Source organism: Mustelus asterias, unplaced genomic scaffold, assembly GCF_964213995.1.
Source record: "Mustelus asterias unplaced genomic scaffold, sMusAst1.hap1.1 HAP1_SCAFFOLD_416, whole genome shotgun sequence".
NCBI lineage: Eukaryota > Metazoa > Chordata > Chondrichthyes > Carcharhiniformes > Triakidae > Mustelus > Mustelus asterias.
In genome coordinates, this window is record NW_027590371.1 from 91,419 (window position 1) to 102,500 (window position 11,082).

Genomic DNA, 11,082 nt, shown 5'->3' on the forward strand with positions numbered 1-11,082 from the left:
ACCCTCTGACAGTGCGGCACTCCTTCAGTACTGACCCACTGACAGTGCGGCACTCCCTCAGTACTGACCCTCTGACAGTGCGGCACTCCCTCAGCACTGACCCTCTGACAGTGCGGCACTCCCTCAGTACTGACCCTCTGACAGTGCGGCACTCCCTCAGCACTGACCCTCTGACAGTGCGGCACTCCCTCAGTACTGACCCTCTGACAGTGCGGCACTCCCTCAGTACTGACCCTCTGACAGTGCGGCACTCCCTCAGTACTGACCCTCTGACAGTGCGGCGCCCCCAAGTGCCAGGATGGCACTTTCCATCAGGAAGACACGGAGTCCTCTGGCCTCGATTGAGGCCATTCAGCCCAACATGTTTGACCTGGCTCTTTGAATGGCTTATTCCATTGGAAATGTTTGTGGGATCTCTTTCTGAGGGGCCAGTATCAGGATCGGTCACTCTCGTCCAACGGGGAACGAGCAAATATTGTAATTTCTTTGCCTTCCTCACTTCGATTTCAAGAATAGTTCCAAATTTGTCAGGGAAGGTTCAGGGGGAGATTTACTAGAACGTTCCGGGGGACGAGGGGGCTTCAGTTCAGGCGGAGAGACTGGGAGAAGCTGGGATCGTTCCCCTCGGAGCGGAGAAGGTTCAGGGGGAGATTGAATCGAGGCGTTCAGAATCACGAGGGGGAGGGGGGGGGTTTGGATGGAGTGAATGAGGAGAAAGTGTTTCCAGTGACAGGAGGCTCGGTAACCGGAGGGGACACGGATTGAAGAGAATCGGGGAAAGAACCAGAGGGGGGGGAGATGAGGAGAATTTTATTTTGGACACACAGCGAGTTGTTGTGATCTGGAAGGCGCTGCCTGACAGGGCGCTGGAAGCAGATTCAACAGGAACTTTCAAAAGGGGCAATTGGGGAAATACTGGAAGGGGGAAAATTTACAGAGAGAGAGAGTGGGGACTAATTGGAGAGATCTTTCAGAGAGCTAGCACTGGGTGGATGGGTTGAATGGCCTCCTGTGCTCGATCGAGGTGTCGGGCACCATCGACAGCCACCATTGGTCAGCCGGGAGTCGCACTGGCGTGAGGAATTCTCATTTTCACCTCTTCGTAAACCCCCCCTGAACCCGACCCCACCCCAAACCCGCGCTCAGAGCTGAACCCCCTACCCCCAGCGGCGACCTGTACCAACCTAACCATCCATCGACCGCGGGTTCCTGCTTCCCCACCTCCCAGCCGCTTTGCTAAAACCCTCCAGGGGCAGACAGGTCAAGCGCTGTTCCGAGAAAAATTATCGACAATGCCTCCCCCCCGCTTACGCAGAGGACATTCACGATCACCGGGGGCGCTTTAGCCTCGACTGTCGCTCCCACGTTAGTCTTCCTGAGAAAGATCTCCGCTATCGTCCCCTTAAAGAGCGGGGTTGACAATCAGATACAGCCCCTCCCCCTCCCTCCCTCCCCTCCCCCTTCCCTCTTCCCCCACCCTGCACCCACCCTCCCATCCCTCCCCCCCTCCTCTTCCCCCCTCCCCCGGACACCCACACCTGCCCCCAATTCTCTGCTCAAGAATGTAGTCACTCTTCGGAGAGCCATAACGTGGGTGACCCGTGTTGTCCTGGGGTTTGGAGAGGGCCACTGGTGTCAAGGTCCGTTGGTGTTAGGAGGGGCAGATTTTGGCTTCAGGGTGGGGTCTGTTCACCGGGTGGGGGGGTGGGTGAGGTCTCCTTAATCTTGGGAACCTGTGGAGTGGAGGAATGGAGGATTGTGTCAGGTGAATTGACAAAACAACACAAATATTAGAAACTCTTCCTGCAATTGTAGCCCAGAATCACAGAATCTCAATCCCCAGAAAGGAACAGATAGACAGAGACCCCCTAAACACACCCAGTCCCACAGACAGACCCCCAAAACACACCCAGTCCCACAGACAGACCCCCAAAACACACCCAGTCCCACAGACAGACCCCCAAAACACACCCAGTCCCACAGACAGACCCCCAAAACACACCCAGTCCCACAGACAGACCCCCAAAACACACCCAGTCCCACAGACAGACCCCCAAAACACACCCAGTCCCACAGACAGACCCCCAAAACACACCCAGTCCCACAGACAGACCCCCAAAACACACCCAGTCCCACAGACAGACCCCCTAAACATACCCAGTCCCACAGACAGACCCCCAAAACACACCCAGTCCCACAGACAGACCCCCTAAACATACCCAGTCCCACAGACAGACCCCCAAAACACACCCAGTCCCACAGACAGACCCCCAAAACACACCCAGTCCCACAGACAGACCCCCAAAACACACCCAGTCCCACAGACAGACCCCCTAAACACACCCAGTCCCACAGACAGACCCCCAAAACACACCCAGTCCCACAGACAGACCCCCAAAACACACCCAGTCCCACAGACAGACCCCCAAAACACACCCAGTCCCACAGACAGACCCCCTAAACACACCCAGTCCCACAGACAGACCCCCAAAACACACCCAGTCCCACAGACAGACCCCCAAAACACACCCAGTCCCACAGACAGACCCCCAAAACACACCCAGTCCCACAGACAGACCCCCAAAACACACCCAGTCCCACAGACAGACCCCCAAAACACACCCAGTCCCACAGACAGACCCCCGAAACACACCCAATCCCACAGACAGACCCCCTAAACACACCCAATCCCACAGACAGACCCCCTAAACACACCCAGTCCCACAGACAGACCCCCAAAACACACCCAGTCCCACAGACAGACCCCCTAAACACACCCAGTCCCACAGACAGACCCCCAAAACACACCCAGTCCCACAGACAGACCCCCTAAACACACCCAATCCCACAGACAGACCCCCTAAACATACCCAGTCCCACAGACAGACCCACTAGACACACCCAACCCAAGGCACGAACTCGCACCCACAGGGAGTGGGGAGAATGTGGGACTCGCTCCCACGGGGAGTGGGGAGAATGTGGGACTCGCTCCCACGGGGAGTGGGGAGAATGTGGGACTCGTTCCCACAGGGAGCAGGGGGAGAATGTGGGACTCGCTCCCATGGGGAGTGGGGCGAATGTGGGACTCACTCCCATGGGGAGTGGGGAGAATGTGGGACTCACTCCCACGGGGAGTGGGGCGAATGTGGGACCCACTCCCACAGAGAGTGGAGAGAATGTGGGACTCGCTCCCATGGGGAATGGGGAGAATGTGGGACTCGCTCCCACGGGGAGTGGGGAGAGTGTGGGACTCGCTCCCACGGGGAGTGGGGAGAATGTGGGACTCACTTCCATGGGGAGTGGGGAGAATGTGGGACTCGCTCCCACGGGGAGTGGGGGAGAATGTGGGACTGACTCCTACGGGGAGTGGGGAGAATGTGGGACTCACTCCCACGGGGAGTGGGGAGAATGTGGGACTCACTCCCACGGGGAGTGGGGAGAATGTGGGACTCACTCCCACAGGGAGTGGGGAGAATGTGGGACTCGCTCCCACGGGGAGTGGGGAGAATGTGGGACTCACTCCCACGGGGAGTGGGGAGAATATGGGACTCGCTCCCACGGGGAGTGAGGGAGAATGTGGGACTCACTCCCACAGGGAGTGGGGAGAATGTGGGACTCACTCCCACAGGGAGTGGGGAGAATGTGGGACTCACTTCCACGGGGAGTGGGGAGAATGTGGGACTCGCTCCCACAGGGAGTGGGGGAGAATGTGGGACTCGCTCCCACGGGGAGTGGGGAGAATGTGGGACTCACTCCCATGGGGAGTGGGGAGAATGTGGGACTCGCTCCCACGGGGAGTGGGGCGAATGTGGGACCCACTCCCACAGAGAGTGGAGAGAATGTGGGACTCGCTCCCATGGGGAATGGGGAGAATGTGGGACTCGCTCCCACGGGGAGTGGGGAGAGTGTGGGACTCGCTCCCTGGGGGAGTGGGGAGAATGTGGGACTCACTCCCACGGGGAGTGGGGAGAATGTGGGACCCACTCCCATGGGGAGTGGGGAGAATGTGGGACTCGCTCCCACGGGGAGTGGGGGAGAATGTGGGACTCGCTCCCACGGGGAGTGGGGAGAATGTGGAACTCACTCCCACGGGGAGTGGGGAGAATGTGGGACTCGCTCCCACGGGGAGTGGGGGGAATGTGGGACCCACTCCCATGGGGAGTGGGGAGAATGTGGGACTCGCTCCCACGGGGAGTGGGGAGAATGTGGGACCCACTCCCACAGGGAGTGGGGAGAATGTGGGACTCGCTCCCACGGGGAGTGGGGAGAGTGTGGGACTCACTCCCTGGGGGAGTGGGGAGAATGTGGGACTCACTCCCACGGGGAGTGGGGAGAATGTGGGACTCGCTCCCACGGGGAGTGGGGAGAATGTGGGACTCACTCCCTGGGGGAGTGGGGAGAATGTGGGACTCACTCCCACGGGGAGTGGGGAGAATGTGGGACCCACTCCCATGGGGAGTGGGGAGAATGTGGGACTCGCTCCCACGGGGAGTGGGGGAGAATGTGGAACTCACTCCCACGGGGAGTGGGGAGAATGTGGGACTCACTCCCACGGGGAGTGGGGAGAATGTGAGACTCGCTCCCACGGGGAGTGGGGAGAATGTGGGACTCGCTCCCACGGGGAGTGGGGAGAATGTGGGACCCACTCCCACAGGGAGTGGAGAGAATGTGGGACTCGCTCCCACGGGGAGTGGGGAGAATGTGGGACCCACTCCCATGGGGAGTGGGGAGAATGTGGGACTCGCTCCCACGGGGAGTGGGGAGAATGTGGGACCTACTCCCACGGGGAGTAGGGGAGAATGTGGGACCCACTCCCATGGGGAGTGGGGAGAATGTGGGACTCACTCCCACGGGGAGTGGGGAGAATGTGGGACTCGCTCCCACGGGGAGTGGGGAGAATGTGGGACTCGCTCCCACGGGGAGTGGGGAGAATGTGGCACTCGCTCCCACGGGGAGTGGGGGAGAATGTGGGACTCGCTCCCACGGGGAGTGGGGAGAATGTGGGACTCGCTCCCACGGGGAGTGGGGAGAATGTGGGACTCGCTCCCACGGGGAGTGGGGAGAATGTGGGACCCACTCCCACAGGGAGTGGAGAGAATGTGGGACTCGCTCCCACGGGGAGTGGGGAGAATGTGGGACCCACTCCCATGGGGAGTGGGGAGAATGTGGGACTCGCTCCCACGGGGAGTGGGGAGAATGTGGGACCTACTCCCACGGGGAGTAGGGGAGAATGTGGGACCCACTCCCATGGGGAGTGGGGAGAATGTGGGACTCACTCCCACGGGGAGTGGGGAGAATGTGGGACTCGCTCCCACGGGGAGTGGGGAGAATGTGGGACTCGCTCCCACGGGGAGTGGGGAGAATGTGGCACTCGCTCCCACGGGGAGTGGGGGAGAATGTGGGACTCGCTCCCACGGGGAGTGGGGAGAATGTGGGACTCGCTCCCACGGGGAGTGGGGAGAATGTGGGACTCGCTCCCACGGGGAGTGGGGGAGGTGAATAGTATTGATGTATTTTAGGGGAAACTGGATAAATACATAGGGAAAATGTTTAGCATGTCAATGAAGGAAACAGACGGGGAAACTTGATTATTTAAATGTGAAATAGAAACAACTGGAAATCGAAAAAGTGATTCAATTTGTTTCTGTTCAACATGCACTTCCTGTTTCCGAAATCAACTTCCTGTTGCTAGATTTTGCGGTTAATCTTGTTTTGACAGCGGCGAGAGTGATTGTGCAGATTGGAGCCTGAACCCGGCACTGAGTGCGGGCAATGGGGTGCTCTCACTAACATGGTCATCTCTAAGAGCCAGGCCAATGTGCTGAGGAACGGCGTTCGAATCTCGCCCAGGCAGATAGAATTCTATCAAACTTTGGAATTAAAAATCTAACGGCAAACAGGAAACTACTGCCGTTAAAAACACCTCATCTACTTCACTGATGTCCCAGATAGGAAATGAAACCTTTCGGGGCGGCACGGTTGTTAGCACTGCTGCGTCACAGCGCCAGGGACCCGGGTTCGATTCCCGGGGGCACGGTGACACAGTGGTTAGCACTGCTGCCTCACAGCGCCAGGGACCCGGGTTCGATTCCCGGGGGCACGGTGACACAGTGGTTAGCACTGCTGCCTCACAGCACCAGGGACCCGGGTTCGATTCCCGGGGGCACGGTGACACAGTGGTTAGCACTGCTGCCTCACAGCGCCAGGGACCCGGGTTCGATTCCCGGGGGCACGGTGACACAGTGGTTAGCGCTGCTGCTTCACAGCGCCAGGGACCCGGGTTCCATTCCCGGGGGCACGGTGACACAGTGGTTAGCGCTGCTGCCTCACAGCGCCAGGGACCCGGGTTCGATTCCCGGGGGCACGGTGACACAGTGGTTAGCACTGCTGCCTCACAGCGCCAGGGACCCGGGTTCCATTCCCGGGGGCACGGTGACACAGTGGTTAGCGCTGCTGCCTCACAGCGCCAGGGACCCGGGTTCGATTCCCGGGGGCACGGTGACACAGTGGTTAGCACTGCTGCCTCACAGCGCCAGGGACCCGGGTTCGATTCCCGGGGGCACGGTGACACAGTGGTTAGCGCTGCTGCCTCACAGCGCCAGGGACCCGGGTTCGATTCCCGGCCTCGGGTCACTGTCTGTGTGGAGTTTGCACGTTCTCCCCGTGTCTGCGTGGGTTTCCTCCGGGTGCTCCGGTTTCCTCCCACAGTCTGAAAGATGTGTAGGTTAGGTGGATTGGCCATGCTAAATTGCCCCTTAGTGTCCAAAGATGTGTCGGTTAGGTGGATTGGCCATGCTAAATTGCCCCTTAGTGACCAAAGATGTGTAGGTTAGGTGGATTGGCCATGCTAAATTGCCCCTTTGTGTCCCAAAGATGTGTCGGTTAGGTGGATTGGCCATGCTAAATTGCCCCTTTGTGTCCAAAGATGTGTCGGTTAGGTGGATTGGCCGTGCTAAATTGCCCCTTCGTGTCCAAAGATGTGCAGGTTCGGTGGATTGGCCATGCTAAATTGCCCCTTAGTGTCCAAAGATGTGCAGGTTCGGTGGATTGGCCATGCTAAATTGCCCCTTAGTGTGTAAATCTGAGGGGTTACGGGGATAGCCTGGGAGAGGGGCCTGGGGGAGGAAATTCCACAGTTTCACCAGCCTCTGAGTGAAGAAATCTCTCCTTATCTCTGTCTGAAATGTGCCTCACCCATACCTTCACACTGAGACCCTGACCCACCACCACACCCCCGCCCCCCCCCACCCCCCCCAGCCTTAAGAAACACCATCCCGGCATCCGGTCTGTCCAGCCCTGTCAGAGTTTTATCCGCTTCAGTCAGATCCCCCCTCATTCCTCTAAACCCCAGTGAATACAGGCCCGGTCGACCCAATCTCTCCCCGTCCAACACTCCCCCATCCCAGGGTAAACTCCAGTGAATACAGGCCCGGTCGACCCAATCTCTCCCCCGTCCGACACTCCCCCATCCCGGGGATAAACTCCAGTGAATACAGGCCCGGTCGACCCAATCTCTCCCCGTCCGACACTCCCCCATCCCGGGGATAAACTCCAGTGAATACAGGCCCGATCCACCCAATCTCTCCCCGTCCGACACTCCCCCTTCCCAGGAATCAGTCTGGTGAACCTTCGCTGCGCTCCCTCTGTGATAAATATGTCCTTTCTCAGATAAGGAGACCAAAACCACCCACAATACTCCAGGGTGAGTAACAGCTCCCAAAAACCAGCAAAGGCCACAAACCATCGATGTTAATAAAAGGTTATTTTCAAAGCAGCAGCAAGTTAATTTGAACCTGCGAAGTTTCCCCTGCGGCTTCATGTTTTAGATTCAATGTTCTGCAAAGCGGTTGATCTTCCCTTAACCTGTTCCTCGCTATTGGATCGGAAGGTGATAAAGCACTTGTGTTTAAAAGATCTTCCCCAACAACCTCACACCATTAATCACTGCCTAACACTGCGGGACACGGGGAGGTATCAGCAACAGGGGAGCACTGAGACAGATAGAGTGTGACAGAGCAAGAGAGAGAGAGAGACAGAGAGCGAGAGACACACGCACACACACAGAGAGAGGGACAGAGAGAGAGAGAGACAGAGAAAGAGAAAGAGAGAGACACAGAGAGAGACAGACAAAAACAGAGAGAGAGTGAGAGAGAGACAGAGACGGAGACAGAGAGACACACAGAGAGAGGGACAGAGGGAGAGAGAGAGAGGTTACAGAGATATGGAGGAGTGTAGGGGGCTGGAGGAGGTTAGAGAGGTAGGGAGGGGTGTAGGGGCTGGAGGAGGTTACAGAGGAAGGGAGTGTAGGGGGCTGGAGGAGGTTACAGAGGTAGGGAGGGGTGTAGGGGCTGGAGGACGTAACAGAGGTAGGGAGGGGTGTAGGGGCTGGAGGAGGTTCCAGAGGTAGGAAGGGGTGTAGGGGCTGGAGGAGGTTACAGAGATAGGGAGGGGTGGAGGGGGCTGGAGGAGGTTACAGAGAGAGGGAGAGGTGCAGGGGCTGGAGGAGGTTACAGAGATAGGGAGGGGTGTGGGGCTGGAGGAGGTTACAGAGATAGGGAGGGGTGTAGGGGCTGGAGGAGTTTACAGAGATAGGGAGGGGGTGTAGGGGCTGGAGGAGGTTCCAGAGGTAGGAAGGGGTGTAGGGGCTGGAGGAGGTTACAGAGATAGGGAGGGGGTGTAGGGGCTGGAGGAGGTTCCAGAGATAGGGAGGGGTATAGGGGCTGGAGGGGGTTACAGAGATAGGGAGGGGTGTAGGGGCTGGAGGAGGTTACAAAGATAGGGAGGGGTGTAGGGGCTGGAGGAGGTTACAGAGATAGGGAGGGGTGTAGGGGCTGGAGGAGGTTACAGAGATAGGGAGGGGGTGTAGGGGCTGGAGGAGGTTACAGAGATAGGGAGGGGTGTAGAGGCTGGAGGAGGTTACAGAGATAGGGAGGGGGTGTAGGGGCTGGAGGAGGTTACAGAGATAGGGAGGGGGTGTAGGGGCTGGAGAAGGTTACAGAGATGGGGAGGGGTGTAGGGGCTGGAGGAGGTTACAGAGATAGGGAGGGGTGTAGGGGCTGGAGGAGGTTACAGAGATAGGGAGGGGTGTAGGGGCTGGAGGAGGTTACAGAGATAGGGAGGGGGTGCAGGGTCTGGAGGAGGTTACAGAGATAGGGAGGGGGTGTAGGGGCTGGAGGAGGTTACAGAGATAGGGAGGGGGTGTCGGGTCTGGAGGAGGTTACAGAGATAGGGAGGGGGTGTAGGGGCTGGAGAAGGTTACAGAGATGGGGAGGGGTGTAGGGGCTGGAGGAGGTTACAGAGATAGGGAGGGGTGTAGGGGCTGGAGGAGGTTACAGAGATAGGGAGGGGGTGTAGGGTCTGGAGGAGGTTAGAGAGATAGGGAGGGGTTTAGGGGCTGGAGGAGGTTACAGAGATAGGGAGGGGTGTAGGGGCTGGAGGAGGTTACAGAGATAGGGAGGGGTGTAGGGGCTGGAGGAGGTTACAGAGATAGGGAGGGGGTATAGGGGCTGGAGGAGGTTACAGAGATAGGGAGGGGTGTAGGGGCTGGGGGAGGTTGCAGAGATAGGGAGGGGTGTAGGGGCTGGAGGAGGTTACAGAGATAGGGAGGGGTGTAGGGGCTGGAGGAGGTTACAGAGATAGGGAGGGGTGTAGGGGCTGGAGGAGTTTACAGAGATAGGGAGGGGGTGTAGGGGCTGGAGGAGGTTCCAGAGGTAGGAAGGGGTGTAGGGGCTGGAGGGGGTTACAGAGATAGGGAGGGGTGTAGGGGCTGGAGGAGGTTACAGAGATAGGGAGGGGTGTAGGGGCTGGAGGAGGTTACAGAGATAGGGAGGGGTGTAGGGGCTGGAGGAGTTTACAGAGATAGGGAGGGGGTGTAGGGGCTGGAGGAAGTTCCAGAGGTAGGAAGGGGTGTAGGGGCTGGAGGGGGTTACAGAGATAGGGAGGGGTGTAGGGGCTGGAGGAGGTTACAAAGATAGGGAGGGGTGTAGGGGCTGGAGGAGGTTGCAGAGATAGGGAGGGGTGTAGGGGCTGGAGGAGGTTACAGAGATAGGGAGGGGTGTAGGGGCTGGAGGAGTTTACAGAGATAGGGAGGGGTGTAGGGGCTGGAGGAGTTTACAGAGATAGGGAAGGGGTGTAGGGGCTGGAGGAGGTTCCAGAGATAGGGAGGGGTGTAGGGGCTGGAGGGGGTTACAGAGATAGGGAGGGGTGCAGGGGCTGGAGGAGGTTACAGAGATAGGGAGGGGGTGTAGGGTCTGGAGGAGGTTAGAGAGATAGGGAGGGGTGTAGGGGCTGGAGGAGTTTAGAGAGATAGGGAGGGGTGTAGGGGCTGGAGGAGGTTACAGAGATAGGGAGGGGTGTAGGGGCTGGAGGAGGTTACAGAGATAGGGAGGGGGTGTAGGGGCTGGAGGAGGTTACAGAGATAGGGAGGGGGTGTCGGGTCTGGAGGAGGTTACAGAGATAGGGAGGGGGTGTAGGGGCTGGAGAAGGTTACAGAGATGGGGAGGGGTGTAGGGGCTGGAGGAGGTTACAGAGATAGGGAGGGGTGTAGGGGCTGGAGGAGGTTACAGAGATAGGGAGGGGGTGTAGGGTCTGGAGGAGGTTAGAGAGATAGGGAGGGGTTTAGGGGCTGGAGGAGGTTACAGAGATAGGGAGGGGTGTAGGGGCTGGAGGAGGTTACAGAGATAGGGAGGGGTGTAGGGGCTGGAGGAGGTTACAGAGATAGGGAGGGGGTATAGGGGCTGGAGGAGGTTACAGAGATAGGGAGGGGTGTAGGGGCTGGGGGAGGTTGCAGAGATAGGGAGGGGTGTAGGGGCTGGAGGAGGTTACAGAGATAGGGAGGGGTGTAGGGGCTGGAGGAGGTTACAGAGATAGGGAGGGGTGTAGGGGCTGGAGGAGTTTACAGAGATAGGGAGGGGGTGTAGGGGCTGGAGGAGGTTCCAGAGGTAGGAAGGGGTGTAGGGGCTGGAGGGGGTTACAGAGATAGGGAGGGGTGTAGGGGCTGGAGGAGGTTACAGAGATAGGGAGGGGTGTAGGGGCTGGAGGAGGTTACAGAGATAGGGAGGGGTGTAGTGGCTGGAGGAGTTT

General features: G+C 58.7%; 1 protein-coding gene across 3 annotated transcripts in view; it reads right to left on the reverse strand.

The window, feature by feature from the left end:
- Positions 1-1,544: 1,544 nt before the first annotated feature.
- Positions 1,545-11,082, reverse strand: part of LOC144486619 (uncharacterized) — a 26,503-nt gene continuing 16,965 nt past the window's right edge. For all 3 annotated transcript variants that reach the window (XR_013496282.1, XM_078204663.1, XM_078204664.1), the window contains one exon: positions 1,545-1,733. Coding sequence is in view for 1 of the 3 variants with exons in the window: in XM_078204663.1 (XP_078060789.1) it covers positions 1,674-1,733 (60 nt within the window). In the remaining 2 variants the exon portion in view is untranslated. The remainder of the gene's footprint in view (positions 1,734-11,082) is intronic.